Raw genomic sequence first — 25586 nt, 5'->3', positions numbered from 1 at the left:
CGTTGGCTGCCTGGGGCACAGGGAAAGAAAGTGACTCACCCAGGGTCACAAGGCCAAGAGATGACAGGCTCACCTGCATCAAAAGTGAACACGTATCAAATACAAGAATAGATCATTGTACAAATGACTCTTCCGCTTGCATAGCCGAGATCGCAAATATTCAATTGCCATACACATTTTAAAAATGGAACACGCTTTTATTTTTACATTGTTCTCTGGTTACTTACATTGTTGTTGCGGGTTTCGACTGCCGGGAACTTTCGGACGATAAATTTCACAGCGGACTCTAGGTTTTTGTCGATCAGGTAAGAAGGCTTTGCTTTGGGATCTCCACATGCCTATCAAGCAATCACGGGGAGAGAAAAACAAAATTCTCTGAGAACAAGGTTTCTTTTTAAAAAATAGAACAACATCTTCAAGCACAAAATCGCATGTAAAACTAGACGGGTCTTTTTCTTAAAGTGAGGTGGGGGAGGGGGGAGGAGAAGGGAATAAATAAATGAATGAAAAGAAAGTGCAGGAGTGGCCTTAGCCAGAATATACATTGAGAAAAAAAGCGTACTGTAATGAGATGTTCTCCTACAAAAAAAAAAAAGTATGCAGTGAAGGGGAGTTTTTAAAGCAGTTAGTACAGCGGTGGCCCACTCCAGTCCTCAAGGGCCACCAACAGGTCAGGTTTTCAGGATATCCTTGCTGCCACTGAGCCACCTGTGCTGCAGCAGGGATATCCTGAAAACCTGACCTGTTGGTGGCCCTTGGACTGGAGTGGACCACCCCTTAGTTAGTGTGAGTGGCAGAGAGAGTATGGAATGCTCAATCCTAACGAGAAAAATAAATAAATAAAAGAAGCCTAATCAAGGTTTGAGGTAGGGATGTTGGCAGCAGCTAAGAAAACAGCAGGGGAAATGAAAGTGGTCCAATCAAATGGAGAGTGTTCAGCTTTGGTTTAAATTCCCTAAGTCCAAATATTTGAAGTGTAATTAGGTGTCATTTTAATAATGATGCCCTGTCTTATGATGGCTCTGCAAATTACCTCCTATCTTGTCATTTATTTTAAATCCTTAATTTGTATTAAATCATAAATGAGAAACCAGGATATATAAAAATTGGGTGAAAAATATATGAAAGTAATTTATGCCTGTTTACAACTTATATTAAAGTATGGCTCATTGACACGTAATAAAAATGTGCTAGTAAAGTTTAAGCCACAGCTAAGGCAATTGTGTTTTTATTCTTTAAAACATTTACTATCAAGTATTGTAGGTTGTCAAATGCAAATATAGGACATGAAAATAACGACGTGAAGATATGGGGGTTAACCACTCCTTCGTGTCTGGCAGAAACATTACAACTACATTTAGGTTAAAAGCCATGAAATGTGTAATAGAGCAAAGGGGGTCATGCTGGAAAAAAAAAATATATATAGTAGATGGGATAATAAAACCCACAGATATCACTCGAGATAACTGTGCTCCATGCACAGCTGAAACCTGCATGCTGTTGTATGTTTAGATGTAGTGTGTATAATGAGAACTAGTGCGACAGCTAACTGCTACTTAGCTTTTCTTCAGATTTTTATGGCCGTGCTGTGGATTACAGAGAGAGAAGTCATGGAGTATGAGTCTGGTTTCAAAGCGGGCAAGCGGGCAAAGGGAAGGTGAAAAGCAATGCAAACCTTCCAGACTTGTCCTTGCTGAGGAAGCATTTGAACAAAGAGAGAGAAAATTACATATAAACATTGAATTTCAAACTGGAACATGCATTTTGTTTAGGACTAGGAACAAGTCCAGAGATGGAACACATTTTGAGTGGAAGAAATTGCACTGCACAGCGTTAAGGTATTTAAACATTCCTGTGACGAAGCTCTGCAACACACACACACACTTCACTGCCATAGGGGTGCAAACATGTTTGTATAAAAGATGTATAATTTTAACATATTTTGATGAAGACATAACTACCAGGTTGCTAGTCTTCATCAAAACCAAACCTTACACAGTATCTCCCATTCAAATAGAATTAGGTTTTGCTATGAAAAGGAAATTACGACCTTTTGGTTGTACTAAAACACACCATGTTTTAACCCGGTTGTTGGTTACTGCAGCAAAGAACCTTCAAAATAAGGCTCGTTTTGGATTAAGGACTGCCAACCTGGGACCATTCCACCAAGTGGCCTCCCATGTCACCGATTAAACAAATAATAGATATATGCAGTGGTTGACAAATCACAAAAAAATCTACTCGCCACCTAGTACCAAACGTGTGCTGCTTGGACCAATATTTACTCGCCCGGGGGTTAAATCCACTCGCCCGGGGCGAGCAAATGTATAGGTTTGTCGAACACTGGATATATGTATTAACTGCACTGTACTTATAAGGCAACTATTTATTTTGCATTGAGATTTTTTTTTTTTGTTCAACAGCTAAGGATCTAAGACGAATTGCACTACACACAATGTACATACCTGAAATAGAAACTGAAGCCAAGAAGAGAGGGATTATTTGCAAAAAAAATTAAAAATTCACTAAAGTTAGTGTTCATTAAGTCATAAAATATAATCTGGAGCTAAAACCAATTCGAACACGTTTTGTTCAGGACAAAACCTACATGGTAAAATACTGGTACAAGGTCACGAGGTCGTGTAAGTAATTACACTGGGTTATAACATCACATTCCAGGCTTCAAATTGTAATGAAACAGTGAGCTATAGACTGGAGAAAAGTGCTTTATAAAAAAGTTTGACACCAGCGATTAGTATATAAAATGCAAGTGGGAGAGAAGGGGGACAATGCTGAGCTTATAAAAATTAACAAACAAAAATGATTCTATATTTTACTTTGGCTCTTGCATAGTGAGTATCTTCGTTAAATTAAACCTAACTGGTGCGGTCTGGTAGGTAATGCAGTATTCCTAAATTAACAGCTTTTAGCAAGGGAATACCCTCTCTATGCCAGCTATAGTGTTAGAACTAGATGCACAGCTCTTTCAGGAAATTTTCCAACTACTTTCTAATGTATATACATTGAGGTAACATTTACCACCAGAGGATAAAACTCATCAACACGAAGTATGTTGTACATGTCAATTTCCATCCATTAGAATCAAGGTACAGAAAGTATGTTGTAGACGTGAAAATCTGTAATTGCCACCTTTGTCACACAAAAGCAACAATGTTGTTTAAGCACAGAGCATCTCCTACTCTTAAATTGCCAGTTTGCAGCCTGTTGACCATGGGGGTAATGGAAATGCCAGCAAGGGTTCCCCTAAAACATTTGTCAATGTCCTGCGATTATCTTTTTAAACCGCTATAATTGTCATATCACATTGCAAATGGGGAGAAGCTGAGCTGGATGCAGAAACCTGGCACTAGACATTGAATGACATACATAAACTCACACTTTTGTTGGTTCGATAACTCAAATTCCTAATATAACAGATCCGGGGTTAAGGATATCTCTGCTTCAGCACAGGTGGCTCAGTCGTTGACAGAGTCACCCATGCTGAAAACAGATATATCCTTAAAACCTAACCTGTTGGCCCGTGAGGACTGGAGTTGGCCACACCTGGGTTAGATGATTGCTATTATATCAACTTGGAAACCCTCAAGAAATCATTTTCTCATCAATGGATGACCCAAAAATCACAAAAGGTCATTGTGTCGGCCCTTGTAAAGTCCAATCAACAAGTCACTAAAAGGGACAGAATGTCTATGTGGCACACTTTAAAAAAAATAAAAAAAAATTAAAAGGCGTTGTACGTTACAATTCATGAAGAATGTTAAATTCGACGATCCTTTGTAAAATTGAATATGGCATCCAGGGTACATCCTGTTCAACTGGGCCTAATGAAACCAGTAACTACTGCATGTTCTCTACCTCCAATGTAAAAAGCAGATTTGCACTTATTCGCGTCACAGGTCTCAAACAGGAGAGTCCAACAATCGAAAACTACGGCTCATTTTGTACAGTAGTTAGTACTCTGCCTAGTCGTCTATCATTGGATTCAAATACATTTTAAAAAAAAGATCATGTAGCTTGGCTGGCAGATAAAGGCTTGCAATTAGCATATTATTGCATTGGTTTTCATTAATGCCTGTAAATCCCTAGTTTTATTTAACCGCTCCACTGTCAGAGGGGCATAAGAAATAAAGGGTTTTGTTTTTTTCGTTTTTTTTAAAGCATATATTTTTAATTCAATGGAACTTGACATGGCATGCACTGCTATAGCGAAAATACAAAATGTGGCCCTTTATTTATGGCTCTGTGGGAGGCAATTCCTCAGCTTAGCTGGGAGGAAAATGTGTCTTAGCACAGCTTTCTATGATAAAGAAAAAGATCATGGAAAATGTGAGGGAAAACTAATAGGAGTTTGATATAGCATGGGAATTCTTGAAGATAATTGAATATTTTCCTAGTTTCTGCACTTAAAACAGCTGCCAAAAGCATTGCTCTATATTCCCTCCAGGCAATATGGCTGCCGCCAATTCCCACAAAACACCAGCTGTACTGGTCAAAAATGAACTGATGACCTCTCATAGGGAAGACATTAAAAATGAAAAATCAATAACAAAAAACTAGCACACATGAGGATGACCAGCATTTAAAAAGAAAAGTTTTTAACTTGCAAGGTTTCCACAGTAACCAAATACTCGAATTTTACAATGTTTATTTAATCTCTTTTATAACCATTTGTATATACAGTCTACTTGTCAATACAAGATTTTGATTCTTTTGTTTGGTTAATAATTGCAGCATAACTAGTTTAAAGGTACACTAAGGTACTATTTGGAATAATATATAGCAGCACTAAAATGTACAAAGGTACAATATATACTGTAATAAGAACGGGTAAAGAAATAAACGCACTACTATCAGTGATTGTTTTTTTATTTATGCTTTTCTTTATTTCCCTTTTACTTCCTCTATTTAACACACACACACACACACACACGCGCACACACACACGCGCACACACGCGCGCACACACACGCGATATAATTATAGTCTATATCTGTACATTTCCATAGCAACAAAAATTGAAATTGTTAAAGAATTACCCTCAGAGGTAACTATGACAACAGTAGACAATTTATAAGATCCCCTCCCCCCGAACAGAGCTCTGGTTTACCTTGGAAGAAGCATCCTAGTGATGCGAAACACGTGTTTGGTCTAACTGTTGACATCACACAATGCCAGTCACGTTACTGCCATTAGGGAGCTGGGCATTTAAGTGTGGTACCACGGCCAAAAGGAGCATCACCCTTCCCAAGTAGATACTTGAACAGCTCAAAAACTACTAAAACTAATTAGGATAGATTGCAAAAAAGGTGATAGTCAATCAAGGACATGCGAAGAAAAATCAAGAGTTTTTACAGGGACATCTCTACTATCTACTTAACCCCAATCTAAAAGGTAAGGGGTTACAGTATAGCACTTTAGTATCATTTATTTTATTATTTTGTTACTATAGCATGTGAGGAATTTAACTATAGACAGACAGGGAAGTGATTACTATTGAAAAAGCACAATATACTTTATATCACTAGATCCTACCACAGAATATTACGCTATTTGACCATGCTGCAAACTATGTTATTGGAATTAATTTAACAAACTACTCTAATTGTATCTTCAATATCCTATGTGACTAGGCTACAAATTATAGATGACCCTAATTAATTTGGTATTTATCAACTTTGTGTTTTGACTAATTAGATTTTCCCAATTAGCATATATTGGCTGTGCTAAAAGCCAGAATGTGTTAATATTTTAACAGTTTATTTGTAAATACACCGATTTTTTTTTATTTTTTGCTTTAAATGTATTTTTTGTCATATGACAACACTTCCTTTCGGATTTCAGTGCATAAAAAAACAGTGATCTTTTCTCTTGTTTATTATTTCCCTCACCTGTTTTGCACCATCCTATACTCACAGGTTGAGCAAGATTTGTCTCCCTATCAAAGCTAGTTTGACAGGATACTGGTGAAGAACACTTCAAGATTTTAATAGAAAAGACTTCTATTAAAAAAAAGCAAAAAAGTGAATATTTTACTTGAGTGGCTCAGTGAGTAACGACACAGACAGGCACGGAGTTTGAAGCAGCGGAGTCTGGTTCAATTCCCGGTGTCGGCTCCTTGTAACCTTGGGCAAGTCACTTTATCTCCCTGTGCCTCAGGCACCAAAAACAGATTGTAAGCTCCACGTGGCAGGGACCTTTGCCTGCAAAATGTCTGCGTAGAACTAGCAGCACTATACAAGAACATAATATTATTATTATTATTATTATCTTACTATATATTTGTGAAAGCGTCATATGTTTCTATGTCTGTATGTGTCTCCCTGTGTCCCTAGCGGCAATCCCATTGGACCTTGGGCCAGGCCAATGATATTGCTCCCTTGGCCCGCCTGCCCCCGCACACCTCTCATTGGCCTGAGGCGGAGTGACGGACACACACACACACACACACACACACACACACACCCCCCCCCCACGCTCTCTTTGCGGCTCTCCCCTCATATAGGCCGCTCCCCCAGCTGACCATCCCCGAGAGCGCTCCCCACGGCTCTCACCACCCATAGGCCACTCCCTCACCCGGCGCTCTCCCTCACCCCCCATCCGCTCACCCCCCCGCCCGCTCACCCCCCCGCCCCTCTTATCCCCCCCACACACACAGAGCACGCTCTCTGCGGCTCTCCCCTCACACAGGCCGCTCCCCGTCCCAGAGGCCGCTCCTCCGGCTGTCTCCGCCTCTCCTCCGGCTGTCTCCGCCTCTCCTCCGGCTGTCTCCGCCTCTCCCCGCGAGAGGCACAGCACCTCCTCACCGGAGCGTCACAGCCTCTCCGCGGAGGAGCCCGAGGTGGAGGAGGGCGGCGGCCGGTACCCGTAGGAACAGGAGCGCGGCCGTGTGCAAGGTGAGTAAACGCAGGGGAATGGGTGAGTAAACGCAGGGGAATGGGTTATTAAACGCGTCCAAGACTCACCCTGCCCTTTGCCCCCTCCCTGTCCCCAACTACCCTTCCCGCCCCCCCTACCCCCTGCCCTCCCTCCCCCCCTGCCCTTTGCCCCCTGCCCTCCTCCACCTGCCCCCCAAGCCCTTTGCCCTCTGCCCCCCTAGCCCTTTGCCCCCCCAGCCCTTTGCCCCGCCCCTCCCTTTGCCCCACCCCTCCCTCCCCTCCCTGCCCAACCCGCCCCTCCCTGCAACCCCCCCTGCCCCTGCCCCTCCCTGCCCTTTGCCCCATCCCTCCCTCCCCTCCCTGCCCAACCCGCCCCTCCCTGCAACCCCCCCTGCCCCCGCCCCCCCTGCCCTTTGCCCCCACCCGTCCCTCCCTGCCCTTTGCCCCCACCCGTCCCTCCATGCCCTTTGCCCCCCCCGTCCCTCCCTTCCCTTTGCCCCCCCCGTCCCTCCCTGCCCTTTGCCCCCCTCCCGTCCCTCCCTGCCCTTTGCCCCCCCCCCGTCCCTCCCTGCCCTTTGCCCCCCCCCGCCCCTCCCTGCCCTTTGCCCCCCCCCCGCCCCTCCCTGCCCTTTGCCCCCCCCCCCCGCCCCTCCCTGCCCTTTGCCCCCCTGTCCATTGCCCTCCCCGCCCTTCGACGCCCTTCCCCCCCCTGCCCTTCCACGCCCGGGCAACGCCGGGTATATCAGCTAGTTATTAATAAAACTGCCCCTTTCTAAAAAATGAAATCTTTAGTTGTCTAAAATGTAACTACTTAAGTACAATCTTTACAGCACTACAATTATTACAGTCTGCTGCCATGTTATCATGAGATTATAGTTCAGGTTTTTCCAGGTAATTTGGAATGCAGAGTATTAGTTAGAAAACTAACTACCTGAAGACCTCCTCATGAGAGGTTGACAACACTGCAGTGCGAGTGTGATGAAAACAAGCGTGTCATCTTCTTAATCCTGAAGACATTTCAGGTTTCCACTTTGGTTCATTTAGAGTGCGAGACGGCACCCTATCGCTTGTCAGTGGAACCACGTAATGACAAATGGGCACTTCCCTGACGTCACCAACCACTCCCCGTCACTAACCCAGCCCCATGCACTCCATGGTAACAGAATATCAGTTAGGCAGGAGCTTGCAACAAAACCAGTATGTTACACATTTTAGAGCATATGTTGTCTTCTCGTGTTAGCCTTTTTGGACTCAATTTGAAAAGTTACCGTACAACTCAAATATGAAAGAAATCTGACAAAATGAAGAGCAATTTTTACATGGCTGAGTGCTTTTTTGTTTTTGGAAAATCTAGATGGTAAAGAGGGACCTGTGTGGGATCACCTTTTAGGAAATTATGGACCAATCGAGCAGCCGATAGAAAGTTGCCATTCAGTCTATCGGGAAAAGGCGATTGAGAATTTCCCTCTTGGTGATTTACTTGCCGACAGGATGCTGCCTGGTGGACATTTTGTAAAAAGCCAAAAACCCTCTTCCAAAAGAGGAAGTGAAATATAGCAGTTCTAATATATAGACATCATTAAAAAAAAAAAACTACAAAAAAACACAATATAATTGGCTAACCTAAAAGAGGGGCCTTTTATTTCGACTTATCTAAAGCCTGTGGAAAATTCAAGCATATCAGCTACTTCTGTTTATCTGTTTGACCAATGATTAATTATTAAAAATAAGTAACAAACCGTTTTCATGTAGTTTTGAGGACTGTCAGACGTTAGAAATGATAGAACCCCTTCAAAGAATTTGTGTACCATGGAAATGTTTGATATTATTATTTTAAAAAAAAAATAATAGATTTTAATCAGCTACATTTGAACTATTAAAACACGCCACGCTCATTTAGCCCTTTGATTCCCGGAAGGCTAGCAGCACCCAAGTGCCACCGTTTTTCTGAAACTCAACCATAATCATTTTGTTGTGGGCAGCTCCCCCCGACATGAACAGAAGTGGAGGATCCATTGAAGTAATGATTACAAATCACCCCCTAGGATAAAAATATGAAAAAAATACTTAGGAGCGAGTCAGAATTTTTAGGAGCCCGCGTTTTGTTAGACACGGGGAAGAGGTGTTGGCGTTCCAACTAGTCCCCTCAGCGGCTGTGTGCGTCAGTGTGCATCTGTGACAGGCCCAAGCATCCAGACGCACGTCTCCCAATGCCACAGTGTGCATTGAGAGGAGGGTTCATGCAGGGGACAGGAGGTGGAGGGCGGACAGCGGGCAGGAGGCGGGGACTCCAAATAGCACCGCCTCTACGCAACTCAAATCATTATCCCTACACCGCTCTCCTTACTAAGCTGCGTGGTAGTTACTTAACCTGTCAATCACCACCCCAGCACACCAGATCCTGCTTTGATGTCCCTGGGAGCGCTGTTGCCGGTCGCTGTGGTGATTGACAGGTCAGTCATCACTGCACACAGCACAGGTGTCTTGGGGGGTGGGATGGATTTTAGGTGTGGTCGCCCCTGATTTTCCCATCCCTGATGTAATGTATAGCATGACATGCCCTGTAAGCCATAAGTCTCCAAGAGTGCCGGCCCTCAAGATGCCTGGGTACATCATATGGCTCAAGGGTTAAAAATGAAATTTCTTCCAAAATAGGGGTCTTCTGGTTGCTGTGGGAGTTCCCTCTGGTTTAAAAACCTGTCAGGGGGACTGTGGTAGTAAAGTTCATGAAAAAAGTATTTTACATCAATCTTAGTTGGAATAAAAACTATTGGATAGTAAGAAGAATGTCTTTAGGAAAAAACTGTAATAATTAACAAATATTGGAACTGTAATCATTTTTTTAATTCTACATTTTATATATTGCATCTTAATTTAACATCTAGTTTTAGGCTTTTCTGGGTAGGTTTGTAGGTCTAGTTTTGCAATGTTACAATTGTGTTTTTGTATATTTTAGTTGGAGAGGTTTCACAAACAAAATGGAGGAAAGAATTGAGTTCCAACACAAAAGGTGCCGTGACAGGAGTTTAGGAAATCCCAATAGCAGAATGTAAAGAGTTTCTATGAGAAGTGCACTACATTCAAGCCAAAAAGTGTAGCTATGAGACACACAATAAATAAATATACATACAACACAGAGCCTCTTTAGCTGATGTCAAACAAGCACTTTGCCATAGTTACAAGGCCAGATATTGCAGTTCAAAAAAAAACCACCATGGCATCAGTTTTTGAACCACAATAAAGAAATAAAAAGTTCTCACATCAATGTTGCGTATATATTTCCTCTAAACAGAAAACCCCAAGAACATTTCACAGTAGGTGATCAAGATAAAAAAAAAAAAAGTAAGAGGAAAGTACTGGAAATGCCAACACTCGCCTGCATTGCCAACGTACAAATTGCTAAGAAAACTAGACTTGATAAATGTCAGCTTCACTGCTGCTGCTGCCGCCTACACACAATGCAACATTGCTTATGACTCAAAAAGCAGATTTTTAATTGGTGTACACAGAAGAAAGAGCCGTGATCTCCATGTCAAAAAGTCCTGAGCACTATATTGCAAGCAGTCTATTCAAAATGATGCCGACGATTTCCTTAATTCTGACAAAAAGTTTTTTTTTTAAAACAGCAATTATCAAACATGTACGGCAACATTTAAAAAAAAAATACTAATAGTAACTATAATGGACGCCGCACATTCTTGACAAGAGGGTGATAGATTACTATGCGACGGAGAAAATGATGACAAATAAACACCCTTTTCAGGCTTCAATAGCAATATGATATTTGGTGTAGGGCAGGTAACATCGTGTTGCAGTCAGAGTACGTGCCTGCCCACAAAGATTGTAGGGAAGACGGGTGTCAGCACATCCCAGCGAGTACAAATTTCTCACCCACACATACTGTTGCTTGAGAAGTTTCATTGTAGTACATACAATAGGAAAGCTGACTAATAGGAGGATAACAAACATATTCTTGTGAACAAAATTTTCAAGATCCTGGAAACCTTCCATCAGGAAGACTTGAGACCACTCTTAGATTGTAAGCTCTTCGGGGCAGGGGCTCCTTTTCCTAATGTTATTTGTATGTCTGCAGGGCTTATTCCCATTATGTATTATTTGTATTTGTTATTTTAAATTATGTCATGCGTATTACTGTTGGGAAGCTCTATGTACATTAATGGCACTATACAAAAAGATATCCATACATAGATGTATGGAGAACTCCACTAAATGTTGTACACCTTGCAACAAAACCACAGTGAAGGTAATCAATTTAAAAGCTGCAGTTCAAGCAATATCCTGCATTTGTGTTTTTTTTATAAATCAGTTCTGTAGTAAGAAAAAATACTTTTAGCATTTTCTGTTTTAAAAAATCAACTTTGAAAGACCAATTTTCTTGTATTCTATTTTTAAAAGCATGCTTGTTGCTATAGCAACCATTTACATTCCCCATATTTAAAGATGTCACCAAACTTTGCCGATCAATAGACGGAGAACGAATTGTCCGGCAGCTATGCAGTTCTTTAGGTAAGTAGAGATTGCCCACATGAAACTATTGAAGTAAAAAAAAAAAAAAACACGGGAGCTTTAACATTTCTTTTTAGCTGTACAATTAAACTGGGCGCATTTGCCAGTGAAATTATTTAAATCTCTACAACAGATCAATTTCAACCAATTGTGACTGGCTGCAACATAAACTAATTATAACAGACCAGATCTGAAGTAGGTTACTAATATTACTTACAATGATTTAATCTGGCCAAATCGCATGATTACTCAACCTCACTCCGAACCACAGGGGGGGGGGGGGGGGGGGCTTGTATTAAGTAATTAAGATATGAAGATTGAATTGGCCAATAGGAAATAAATTGTAGGTAAATGTGATTAATGGCATTGGCTGGAGGGAGAACATAATGAGCTATGGATTATTTCTTAGAGGAATATCCTTATCTTAATTAACAAGTTCTGCAACTGACCTAGTGTAAAATACTGGAGATGATATTGGAACAGCGACGGTTTCGATTATTGCTGGGTAATAAGGGTTTCTTTGGTGTAGCCAACTTCCATGATTATGTAAAATTACAAATGTGCTCTTTTTCCCTGAAAAATTAGGTAGTGTGCGCGACGATAGGGGGTAGCCGGCCTTCATAATAAAAGGTGAAGCCCAGCTGGCTGCCCCTAAAAACCCTGTGACAAGAGCCGAGTGTCAGCTCTTAGGGCTAATATAGTACATTACTGTGTTGCCCTGTAATTATGTCCCATTATATTGTCCCCTGCAGGATTATAAGATAGGGATGCAATGTGTGGTAAGGGTCCCTGTTAGGAGATAGCTGCAGGACAGGGACTTTGGGAACAGAAGGTTAAGGGTGGATGTTGGGGGGCAAATAGGGTTAAAATTGATGTAAAGTGTTACTGACCAAAGATACCAGTAGTACTGATACTTTACCCGCAAATAGTATAGGATTTGCGGGTACGCGTCTGTAGATAAAGATGCGGGGTGTATGGAAGTCAAATGTAACCCTATGAAATATCTTTGCCCCGCCAGCAAGTTCTACCATTGAGTTTTGGAGTCCAAGTTCCAGAGCCCAAGTTCCCAATGTTAAAGTATAGCAAAAACATGACCTGTTTGGGGTTTTACAACAAACGACAGCTGTTGGAGGTTAGTGCCTCCTCCTTGCCAGGTTTTAAGCCCGCCCCTCCCCACTTCCCAAGTCACTAGGTCCTTTCATTCTACGGGATACAGATCCAATGTGGTCTTTCTCCCTCCTAATAGAGGTAAATGAGAATTGTATTCCTAATAGAGATATATATTAGTATTTTATCTGGTAGTGTTAGGACTTGCGTACAGGTGTCTGCCTTGTCGTGGCTCGCAAGCTTACAACGCTTTGGCCAAAGGGTTAAACTAAATGACCCTTTTTCAAGAGAATATATAAGTATTTTACTGTGTATTTTTGTCATATTGGATGTAGCATTGGGCTTCTCTGTCGTTTGTTGTATACATATGCCACGCTCAATAGCTCTCCTTTTTGACACTTATATACATATATATTTTGTGGGGGCTCAGGGGTTCCCAAAAAGAGCTTGCTGGTGTTTTGTGTGTTCCGTTTGGGGTTTTACATGTTTCCCTTATCCAGTAAACATGGGATTTCGGGAGTTGGAGTTTTAGGTGGGATATTTGGGTCAAAATGTATTAATCTTATTTGCAGGAGTTGGGGGGACAAAGTTACCGGTAGTCCCGTAATTCTCCCCGACATGCAGGCATGAGTTGCAGGTATGCGAGGTGAATTACACCAGGGCTACACAGTATGCCCCAGAATCCTGTTTTTCGAGCCCAAGTATCCCAGACCTAGTTTCCTCATATGTCCCAAAAAGTTATAGTTTATTAAAACGGTGTTTTAATGTTTTATACTGTATGTATGAATGTCTATACAGTCAGGCCGGGCATTTACATAGGCGCTGGGATGTCTGCATAGACATTGGAATTCAAAGGAGAGAAAGGATGTCCAGAGGTGAGAAGACCGTTTGGTGAGCGGGGAAGGATTAGGTCCGGAGAACAAAGGGCACCCCCCGCTGGGGCACCTTTGTGTCTGCCAGACCTAGTGGAGCCTGCCCGACCTAGTGGAGCCTGCCCGGTGGGTGTCAATGGGTCAGCTGGGGGGGAAGGGTTTGGAAAGAGATGCTGCTGGTAGGCGCATTTCCCATTGGTCGATTCATATTTCCCACTCGCCCGGCTTTGAGCCTAAGCACACCCACTCCTTTGATTGGGTAAAGCCAGGCAAGCCTCCGGTTAGTGATAGAGCGTGGGAATTTTCCCACCAGCCTAATTGGTCACCACGCCTACTTCCATGTTGAGATAGCTCAGCTGAAGGAGTTGGCCCAGGCAGAGAACCAGACCATCCTGTGACTTGAGTCGGTGAAGCGCGGGTGGGCTTTTCAAAGTTGCTCTGTGGTGAACAGCAGAGTAACCGGCTTTGGTTTTGAAGCTAGGAAAGCCTGCCGAGCAGAGACCAAGTCAGATGCGAGGAGCAAATTTTACCTGTATTTTTTATTTCACTGTGTGTACGCGGGTTTACCAGAACAAACAAAATGTTATTCCACTACCTTGTTTTGTCTAGTGAATTGATCCCAGGAGGTATAAAAAAGTGTTAAAAGTCCTGGTCTCCCGTGACAAAGTGGAAGTACTTTACCAATAAAAAAAACTACAAAAAAAAATGTCATATCAGGTAAATCCCGAGAATGTTTAATATATGGTGAGTAGGCAAGAGTTTATTAACTATATGCTCCAGAATTTAAAAAAAATAGGCTTGACTATTATAATTACTTTGCAATACAACATATTCAAGGCAAATTCATTCCTATTTATAAAAAAATTTTTTAAATGGTTTAAAACAAAATTGCTATAAACCAAATCAGTAACTGAACAATAAAACAAAACAACCAAAACCAAACAACAACCACAACACCAAAACCACCAACAACAACAACTTACTCAGACTTGAGAATGGCCTCATACGTTAAAGGGTCTGTACCACCTAAAACCAGTGAACCAACAATAGGTAGTATATATCATTAGCAACTTTAAAAAGGAGGACTAAAGTCTTTGGAGGTTATGTACCATTGACACTCATTGAGGAACCTATGCACAGTATCCACCTTTTTCTTAAGGTAAAGTAATGATGAAGTTAACCATAGCTACATCATGGGGTCTAGAACTACAGGGGCCCCATGACGCAGTAGCGACATCAATCTTACCGCTCGTTTTAGTAGGGGAAATTGCGTTCTGCGGTCCTGTGGATTGCATTCAGCATTTCATCAGAAAGTGTAACAGAAGAAAAGGACGACTCCTCTCCTGCTCCGTAATCGGAGACAGAGCAATCATGTGATTGTGAGTGCCATTCTGGTGCTGCGGCCTCCCCAGCACTCAAGGGATAAAGATAGAAACATTCATGTTTCCCGTTCTTTCTTTAACGGTTACTTACATTTTTCCAAAGGAACACAAGAGGTTTAAAAATCTTCGTATTTCCTACAATGCAGTCGCCGTTGACCCCTTCAGCTATTTAGTTATCACTATGTAATACAAATACGTGAGATCAAGGTTCTCTTCGTTACAATTAAATCTGTAAAAGTGTCGTGTTTTTTTTTTCGTTTGTCCTATTACAATATTCCACGGCTTCTAAAAATGCTGACCTCAATATACAGTAAAGGTAGAAAATGTAAAAAAATTAAACACTATGCTCCATACAACAAATAGTGTTTAGTACAAATACCGTTCTAAAAATCATAATTACAGAAATTTTTAACCATGCATGAAAATTCAATACTGGTTGAAATACAGAATAAGTAAGGAGAACAAGAACCCAGTATTAGCACTCAGTGCCCAAAATGAATGTTTTGTGAATGAAACTAAAAATATATTTTAATAATCATCAATATAAAATAATGGGGTTTAAAAGAAATCCAAATTTGAAATACACCAATGAAATATTGATTGTTGGTTTTCCAATGTGCAATGACTAATGCCCATAGCCGACCAAAATGGTACTACTGTATAGTCATTGCCTCGCAGAGCACTATACAAGGCATTGTGGGGCGGGACTTCAGGAAGCAGAGTGTACACTTGCCTCTCTGCACCACCGTGGTTCTCCCATACTAGAGTATTTTGAGATACCTGGCTATATATTGGATTAGTGATCATGTGGTTGCTGGCAGCCGCCAACTCTCCCCTCCCCCCACCCCCGCCAGCGATTACGTTAATAGAAATCACCACTTCTGTTCCAATATCTACCCCTAGAAAACAAGCATTATTGCCATGACATACCATGTCATAAGGGCCCCTGGCACCCATGATGTACAGGGTACTCAAAGACAGCCTAAGGGTTAATTGGTGTTCAGACTGCAGCACCACAATTGTAAGGTCGTTATGGCCTTGCTCAAACAAGAATGATATTCCGGGACAATTACTAAAAAGTGCTGCTCTAGAAGACACCTTTCTGCCCCATTCAAAGGAATAGGACATCAAGGGCAATATTCACGAAGATGTATTACTCCATAAGACACCTCCCATGCTGGAAGACAACTTACAGCAATTGAATATCCTGTGAAGTGGTGTTTACTAGTGTTCCTGGAGTAGAACTGCTTTGTAAATATAGCTCTCAGTCTCACAAAAATAAGCAAAGGAGAAAATATTTTTAACTATGAAACACACACACACACACACACACACTTTTTTTTTTAAACACTGTCAGTTCAAATTGTTTGTAGTAATTGAACAATTTAAATAAATCGCTGTCATGACAATTATTTGCTACTACATAAATATATGTATGTTTTCGTCTGTTTGTAATTGTTTTCTGCTCTGAATGTTCACAAAAAATGCTTGTAATCACACATATACCACAGTAGACGAGTCACAATGTTTCCAGTTTGCTTTTCTTACAGCAGTTCACTGTACATTCAGACAAACTGCAATGCAGCCATTTCATTGTTTGCACGAGTTACTCTTGAAATCATGTTTTCAAATAAACACAAAAACCCATGTTAAAAGTATCAGTCTTGCTTACTATGCAACTTTTAGTTGAACCAGGGATTCATGATCAGGCATTCGCCCACAACCAAAAAAATGAATATAATTACATTTATACTCTGCCTAACTAGACCAGATGCTCAAGACCGGAAAAATACACTGGTACCAGCCAGGTAAAAATGACCAAATACAAAAATATCACCTAAATTAGGGGACTTGGCAACATTATCACCTTTATCAAATTAACACCCTGTTTGCTTTGCAATCCACTCCTTACAAACATCCAGTATAGACACCCTGGGACGTCATTTTTTTTTGCAAAAAGCAGGGAAGGCATTATTTAATCCAGGCTGGCAGTATCCACCTCCAGCTGGCTTCTTCCCTCTCACCTCTGTACTGCAGAAGGTCATACATGATTCCTAGGATCAAGATTCAGCCGCAGATCCCTTCATGCAGCACCATGCTATCCTTAGATGCCCTATGCATTTTCCTGCAGTACAGAAGGGAGACACTGAATGCTTTTCTTCGTCATAGTCAATGGAATATAAGCAGAGGCTCACCCACGCACTTGACCTCTAGCAGCCCACTGAGCCTCTCTCCACCTGCTCTGCACACCTCGTTTGCCTTTTGGCCGCATACAGTTAATGTGTACTTGTAGACAAGAGAAAAGCTACAGGCTGTGGCTGAAGAGAGGTGGTGGGACTGCAGACCAGTGAGTGAGGGGACACAGCCTTTGCACTAACCAGTTGGAAAAACACACTCATCTGTAGCAAGTCTATCCTTTCATGCAGATGCCCTTGATACACACTGTTAAAGAAACTAGGGTGTGTTTCTACAGATGTTTTGTATATTTTTCACTCTTTTAAGGCTCAGCACTATTTAGAAAATATGTACCATTTTTTTTACTATTACGCTCTTAAAATGTACACACTTCCCTTATATATATATATATATATATATATATATATACCACCATACGCTGAACTATTCTTCCGACCACAATACCACATATCTGTCAAGTGACTGATTAGAAATCGCTCATGCTAGCTATATTGCTTTGTGCTTGAGGTGCAGTTCACATTGTGTTAGTCATTTCCATTTCTCCATCTTATGAGGATATTCACCATACTGTATGGTGTCTATTTTCACCCCTGGTTTTTTTCCTCTACACTGATTTTTTTCTAAACTGTATTTTATGCCTACAAATATGAGCACAACACTAAATTAATATGGCTGTTAATCCGCTCTCACCAAGTGACTTAAGTAGGCCTAAAAATAAAGGAAGACATTTGTTCTGATCAGATCTTTTGCAGCCTGCATGGAAACTGCCCTGTGCTTCCTGGTGGACTAGAGAGTGAGAACAAAAACAGCAGGAGTTGCCATATGGACACTACTGCAGGCTTTGTGCCTTTTAAAATAAAAATGTAAATAAAAAAAACACAGTTGGGGGGGGGGGAAATAATAATATATAAATATGCTTTAAAGGTCATCACATTCAAAATAGGTCGTACTGTGGGAAACTGAAGTTAATCTGCAATATTTTCACCCAAATCATATAAAAAGTTTGAAACAGGCTCACATTGCGTGGCACCCAAATGAAAGTATTCCATTAACCCATTGACTGCCAGACATGTCTCCAGAGCCATGTGATCACTGCTAAATTATGCAGGATCCTTCCTTGGCTGACATGAAGGGGGGATAAAGTCCTACTCTTTCGTTCAGATCGAGGCTGCAACCAGCATCAAGAATGACACAAGTGCGCACAAGGGTGCTTGCGATGTTCTCAGAATGTTAGACGGGTTAAATTCACCAACTGAATCTGCCTGAAAATGCCATTTTGGTCTCTGTGTAGTGGTCAACAAATGGTCTACCATTTGTTCAAAAGCGACATGTTTGAAAGCCATAAACACCAAAACATTGTCATCTGCGTGTGTTTTTCTCTGCATATGTTTAACATCTACAAGTTAAGACACATTTGCTTAAAGAAGCTTGAGTAGCACTGTGGATAATACTCGACATGATACATAAAGCTTGGCCCCCTGCTGACACTTACCAGAATGCCCTCCTACAGTCTGTACGTTCTTCCTACCTACCAATTATAAATACATTTATGATTGTCACGTGTATTACTACTGTGAAGCGCCAAGTACATTAATAGCGCTATATAAAGACATACATATAGCAATCTACTTTAAATCACCACAGAATATAAAAGTCTTTTTAAAAACATTCCAACGTCCATTTTGCAGCTGCTTTAAGCAAGCTAACCCTTTTTGAATTATATTGCCGAATTCTAGAGATATCAGTTGCTCAAAATCCCCCTGGGAACTTAAATGGCCACTGCCCTTCACACTCATTAGGGTGCCAATGAAATGGTAAACAGGTGAAATCTCAGCAAAACATAGAGATTTTCAAAAAATTAAGCTCTAGATCACAACATGAACCTTTTCTGGAAGCAGAGATGTTGAGCACTGTTCTGCTTCACGAAGTCACGCCCCACAATTCCTTGGTTCGCACTATGCAAGGCATTGTGGGATGCGCCTTCAGGTGGCAGAGTGGTACTTGACAGCTCAGCATCCGAAACATTTCTTTAAAGAGCCCGGTCTTTTCTGCGTCAGCACCCGGAGGTTGACGGGTGTCTCCCGCAGTGGACCGCCGCGCAGGCAATTAACACTTTTTTAGCCATACCTATATAGATCTGTGAATAGAAAACATACAACTTTAAACCAAGGACACGCTATGCAAAGTCATTCATTTATCATCACATTGGCCCATTCATCAGATTGTGTAGAAAACGCCTTTTCAAAGCTGATGATTCTGAACTCATTCTAGAGATGTGATAAATCTGACCATAAAAATTCAGCTTCCCAGATTGGGAGTGGTTTGGGACTACCAAATATACATTGGAACTTCCTGTTTTTGTATCTATCAAAAGATTAGAGAGAGATTGCAACCAAGAGAGAACTGTATTCATGTCCTACCATTTAAACATGTGTCAATTACCAAGTACATAATCCGCACGACACTTTTACGAGTGTGTGATGACGTCTGAAAAATGGCCTTAAATTTTATTAACACCTTCCCTGCATGATAAGAGAGCATCACACCGCTTTGTAAGCACTGATCTGTCTAGCACTCAATCAAAAGAATAATTATGCAATAAACAGTGTAGGAGCTATATAGGTCTTTATTTGTATAGCGCCATTAATGTACATAGTGCTTCACAGCAGTAATAGTTACAATCATATAAGATATAAATAACACATAAGATATAAATAACACAAAGGGAAGAAGTGCTTCAGACTTAAAAGTAACATTTAGGAAAAGGAGTCCCTGCTCCGAAGAGCTTACAATCTAATTGGTTGGTAGGAAGAACATACAGACACAGTAGGAGGGCATTCATGTAAGTGCGTCTGCAGGGGGCCAGGGTTAATGTAAGAGGTGTTAATTATCAGCCATCAAGCTACTCATATGCTTCCTTAGGCCGCTCTTATAGTGCCGGCGACGCGACGTCGCCCGAAAACAAATGCATTGTCGCCGCCGCGTGCGCTTATAGTAAAGTATAGACGGGGCGAAGCGATTTTTTGAAGCCGGGACTATTTGATTTTTCATGGGCTGTCGCCTCATGTGACAGCTCCTGAACTAATCAATGGCCTGGTCGCTCGTGGCGACATCACGCATCGCGGGCACTATTCGCGCGGCCTTAAGCAGGTGTATTTTAAGGTGGGTTTTAAAGGTGGATATTGAGGAGAAGGGCATTCCAGAGGTGTGGGGCAGTCAGTGAGAAGGGCTTAAGGCAGGAGAGGGCTTTGGATACAAAAGAGGTAGCTCTGGCAGAACCAGTGTGCCACCAAATCTCGTTTATTTTCAGCCATGTGATTGCTACAGCAGCGATCACATGACCACCACTCCCCCAGCTGACAAATAGAAGTGGAGTGGGCTTCACTTCGGTTTCGATCAAGTCTGTCCCATGAAAACGAGCATTTGTCCCTGACAAACACCAGTACTTCTACACGTGTACATTCCCTTTATCACGCAGGCCACTAGAAAGACGGCGACAGATGTCACTGCAGCTTCTTAATGGCCCGCGTGAGACAAACCGCCATTTAATTTTGCCTTGGGAGGGGGGGGTGGAACCTTAACATGTATGCATCTTGAAAACCAGGGGTTCCCTGCAATGTGAACTCCTTGAGTGCTTCAGGGGAGCGATCACATGATTGTGACATGCTGGATGGCCTGTAGCACTCTGGTGCCGTGGCTCCTCTGACACTCAGGTTGTAAGCAGGTGCTTACAACATGTTTGCCAAGGACTGTATTCCCTGTATATATTCAGACATGACATCTCTCACTGAGTTTTAGAAAATCTGTCTCGCCGATTTTAGCATCAGCCTTTTATATTACATGTCAATGGAGTCTGTGACCAAAAAACAACAAATGGGTGCTTTTTAGGTCTGAAACCTCCAAATCTCACCAATTTTAATTATGGTAGATTGAAATGTTAGCACATTAAACCCATAATTAATGCACTACAATGGAGGGTAAGAGATACATATAGATATACATACACCGTTTTACCATCACGTCAGATTTTCCCACCACATTCATACACAAATACAGAAATTACATGCATCGCGGTCAGCCATTAAAAATGCATAAAAATAGCACGATACACAATTTTTACCAACAAGATCTGGCCAAATAGCCTATCAGTGAGTGTAGAGGGAACTCCTCTTATAAATACTTCTTTAGCACAGCACTAGCATTGGTATTGCATGCATGTCTTCTGCCATAAGATATGTTTAAATGCCTTGATCAGCGTGAGAAGTTGGTCCTGGGTTCGTATTCTATCAACCCAAAAGGTAATTTCTGTGCCACAACGGACTATGTGAAAAATAAAAGCAGGTAGCATTTTTATTACAACAATTTACTACACAGAAGATTCAGAACCTCAGAAGATTCTTCAGTCGGTTGTTGCCAAAGACTTAAGATATCCTAACACCTGCATTCGTCAGAGTCCATGTAAGGTACCAACCCAACTACTGATCCCTTATCATTCAATCACTGGGGCCCAATCTGCATCATCTAGGCCTCGATTACATCCCAAGGCCGATCTTTTCATATTGATCCCATTAAAACAGCAAACATTTTTTATTTTATTTTTAAATAAACACAAGATCAGGGAGCCGGGCAATGAACGCTGATTTATTTCCTGCAATTCATGATCATTGCCGATTTCCTCCTCCTGCATGAGATCCCTCCTCCTCCTCCCTGCAGCTGGGATCTCTCATCCTGCACCGCCCACGTGACCTATTTACCCCTTCATTTACCCCCCCCCCCTTGTTCATTAACCCCATCGCTACCAGAGGCATCTAATGTTTTGCCCCTATAATTCGCTACTAGAACTAGTGTCCATTTACCTCCCCCATCTTATTAACTATCCCCTTCGCAGCCAGAGGGGCCTGCACAGCACCTGATAGATTCCTCTGGCAGCAATGGGGTGTCAGCCCGGGCGTGGGTTGTTATACCCCCTCCCCCTCCCTTGTTACCTTCTTGATGTTGTACAGACGGGTCAGCATCCCGATCCCCCTGTCGTTTAGTATGGTGAGTTTCTCCGCCAGCTTCTGCTGGCTGGGCTGCAGCACAGAGCGCGACATGCTGCCTCCTTCCTCCAACAACAACCGCTGCCGCTGCTATCCTCTCCCTGTGATTGAATAGCTCGGCTATGGAACCGATCGGTCGGTGTTGGGGGGGGGGGGGGGAGAACTATACAGATCCCATGCTCCGCAGTTTAACGCGATGACACCGCCTGCCTACGGCTGCCGCCCGTAGTCAACCCCTCCCTTCCTGCCGATGGGCGTGTCGTCTAAAAAGCAACACCCCCTTTTTCGTTAGGTGTCACGAGCAACGGCGCGCAACGTTGGAGTCCCCGCCTTTCACGCGCGTGCGCGTGCACGAGGTGAGCTCGTTGCGTTTGCTGCAGCCGCTGTGTACGATATGCTGTAGTGACGTAATCGTCAGCCAAGTGCGTGTTGTTGTTATATGTGCAGTGTTTTGGGTAGTAACCAGACATGACGAAGCTTTCAGTCATTAGTCGAAATGTGATGGTATTAGGTGGGAAAGAGTACCACTCATTTTTTGTTCATACCCAGAGGACCATTACTTTTTTTGTATTCATATCCAATTCCAGGAAAATTGATTTATTTGAGAAAACTTTTCCTCCTTACAACTGTAACCCACTGGGTATGGCAAGCAGCACATGCACACTGACCAGTAGCAGGTTTCTCTCCTTTGGACATGTGACTATGTAGAGAGACTGCTGAAGAAGGGTCTAAAGCTGCGTCCTCTGTGCCGCTGACCGCGCTCATGTTTTGAGAGCGGTGACGTCACAAACTCTCCAAGCATGAGCTATCCGGCATATTTTTTTTAAGCGCGAGCGGGGGGCCGTGGCCGAGCAGTGACTGGCGCTTATTGGTTGAGGTCATGTGACCCTTCATCACGCCTGAAACACAAATGAATCTGTCTCGGCAAGCACCTAGCGCCCAGCGTGGCCGGACAGATTTTAATTCATTGTGCTGACCACTCTAAGCGCCAAGGGTGGTCAGCGGCACAGCGGACTCAGTCTCAGGTAGGGGACTGGCGCTCGTGCGCTGCGCCCTGCTCGGCCGGGCAATTCGTGGCCAGCTAGGTGCGTGCACATCTGGGGGCCAGGATTGGGTGGCTACTACACCACTCACACCTGCGCAGCACTGTTTGGAGATTGTGATGAATATGTGTACAGTGTGTAGTGATCCTCTGATGAGGATCACAAGGTGCCTGAGTTTAAAAAGTGTATAATAAACTAAGTGAATTACCCATACTGTGTATTATCCACAGGCTCAGCGATGGTTGTAATTCTGAGAGCTAAAGGTAGAGGGGTTACATTGGATGAACTGCTGAGATTTATGTTTTGATTTACTTAGGCCTCGGACATGGTGCCGCTGACTGTGCGAACGCGTCCGCACGCTAACGAACAGACTGCTGTAAGGAAGTGTTCGCGTCCATGTGGGGAACGGGCGCCCGGGAGGGAGCGCACGTTGTGCAATAAATCAGTTCAAACTGTTTTCTTGGCGCGACAGGCTGGTCACGTGAGCAGTTTGCCCAATGAGGGCGACCCAGCTCCGTGGCGCCCCTCGGCACGCCCCCCGCGGCCCGTCTAGTATGGCCTGGGAAAGCACCTTTCTCTCAGCCTCCGCGCGCCTCCGCACGGGAGAAGTCACTATGTCCTCAGTGTGGTACACATTATAACGTTCCCAGTTGTACAGTGCGACATTAGCACCACTACAGAAGTCATTAAGACGGTCTCCTCATAACTCCTCCGCCACCCTTTTTGTCATTGTGCTGACCACTCTAAGCGCCATGGGTGGTCAGCGGCACAGAGGACTCAGTCTCAGGTAGGGGACTGGCGCTCGTGCGCTGCGCCCTGCTCGGCCGGGCAATTCGTGGCCAGCTAGGTGCGTGCACATCTGGGGGCCAGGATTGGGTGGCTACTACACCACTCACACCTGCGCAGCACTGTTTGGAGATTGTGATGAATATGTGTACAGTGTGTAGTGATCCTCTGATGAGGATCACAAGGTGCCCAGAGCTATTTCCAATGTGACAAAAATACACAGTGCAATACCTATATATTCTCTTGAAAAGGGGTCATTTAGTTCAACCCATTAGCCAAAGTGTCTTAAGCCTGCTCACAAGGTACAGACGTGCTGGGAGGGTGGGGAATAATTGGACCGTGGCAGTTAGGTAATGGTTGTAACTTGCTGTTCTCCACATGCTTTTGCTATATACTGTATATTACAATTGGTTGCACCAGACAGAAGTCTTATCACAGAGCTCTGCTAAAAATAGCTCTATTTCAAACCAAGCTTCCCTGCTTCAAAGTCAGGGCCTTAACTCGCTGTGCCACTCCTTTTCTCGGTCAAAACTGGCACGTAAAACGACAAAATATCTCGAGAACCATGGGACTACAGACCACCTCAGAAGGACTCAAGTCTATGAGACTTATTCTATATCCATCGAAGAAACTAATTAGGCTGTTTTAGGCTGAAATTCCCCATTGTAGTCTAGGGGAATTTCGGTGGATATAGAATAAGCTCCCAAGTAAGTTAAAAAAAAATTGGGGAGGAAGATTACTGTGTCAGCAAACACATGAATAGGGGAAGTCCAGTAAATATAGTATACTTAAATTTTCTAAAAACCTTTGATAAAGTCTGTAACAGCCTTTCCCATACCAAAGACTTAAAAAAAAAAAAAAAGGAAGCATTGTTGGGAAACTGTAATTGGAAAAATCTTGCTGTAGATCAGTAACTGGTTAAAGGTAGGGTGACCAGATTTGTCCCAGAATGCGTGATTGCCACTTCCTAGCTGCTTGTGCGCATGCACAAATTGGCATTTTCCGACTGCACATGCGCGATCGGCATTTGCTGGTCGCTCATGCGCATGCACGAACGGTGTTTGCTGATCACTCATGCACGATTGAAGCTTGCCGGTCGCACATCCGCAAGAGCAGCCGGCAAGCGCTCTTTGCTCATGCACATTCGAAGCTCGCCAGCGGGACAGAAAAACTGGACAGAGCTTGAAAAACCGGGACTATCCCAGCTAAACCGGGACATCTGGTCACCCTAAAGGGGCAATCCCTCCCAGGGCCAAAATCCAAAATGCACTATGGCAGTGACGTGTTTTACCTTTAGGGTGCCATATGATGTAGTTACTACTGTAAGACATCAGGGCCCTCATGCCAGGTCCCCCATGATGTAGCTACGTCATGCTTTTTTGCTCCTTTCTTTAAGGGAGATCTAGATCTGAATGGGCGAGGAAGACTGTAACAGGGGACTTATACCTGTTCACAAATGTGCCTCTAATCCAGCAGTGTGGTGGTTAACTGCTGGTAGGCAATTAACTAACACCACCTGGCTGATTACAGGTGGTAGAAAAAGCCTGCCTCTGAGACAGGAAGAGAGACTCCTTAGCTCACACCTGAGCTGAACTAGGAGACAGAGCAGAGATTCCTTAGTCCACAACTGGGCTGAACCAAGGAAGGACAGATGTCTTGAGCGACAAGCTGACCACAAGACAAAGGGGACAAGATTCTAAACTTGGAGCCTGACATTGCCTGTGCACACAAGGGTGCG

General features: G+C 43.0%; 1 protein-coding gene across 9 annotated transcripts in view; it reads right to left on the bottom strand.

The window, feature by feature from the left end:
• Positions 1-22288, bottom strand: part of NCKAP1 (NCK associated protein 1) — a 110642-nt gene extending 88354 nt beyond the window's left edge. For 2 of the 9 annotated variants that reach the window (XM_075608874.1, XM_075608876.1), the window contains exons 1-3: positions 21966-22288; positions 1676-1693; positions 228-338 (exon numbers count right to left, since the gene is read on the bottom strand). In XM_075608874.1, coding sequence (XP_075464989.1) covers positions 228-338; positions 1676-1693; positions 21966-22073 — 237 coding nt within the window. In that variant the 5' untranslated portion in view covers positions 22074-22288. Of the gene's footprint in view, positions 1-227; positions 339-1448; positions 1587-1675; positions 1694-21965 lie in introns of all 9 variants that reach the window. The other 7 variants (XM_075608878.1, XM_075608880.1, XM_075608877.1 and 4 more) reach the window with 4 other exon arrangements.
• Between the last annotated feature and the right edge of the window lie 3298 nt (positions 22289-25586).

Source organism: Ascaphus truei, chromosome 7 (genome assembly GCF_040206685.1).
Source record: "Ascaphus truei isolate aAscTru1 chromosome 7, aAscTru1.hap1, whole genome shotgun sequence".
Taxonomy (NCBI): Eukaryota; Metazoa; Chordata; class Amphibia; order Anura; family Ascaphidae; genus Ascaphus; species Ascaphus truei.
The sequence above is the reverse complement of the archived record's forward strand: the minus strand, read 5'-3'. Positions and strand labels throughout refer to the sequence as shown.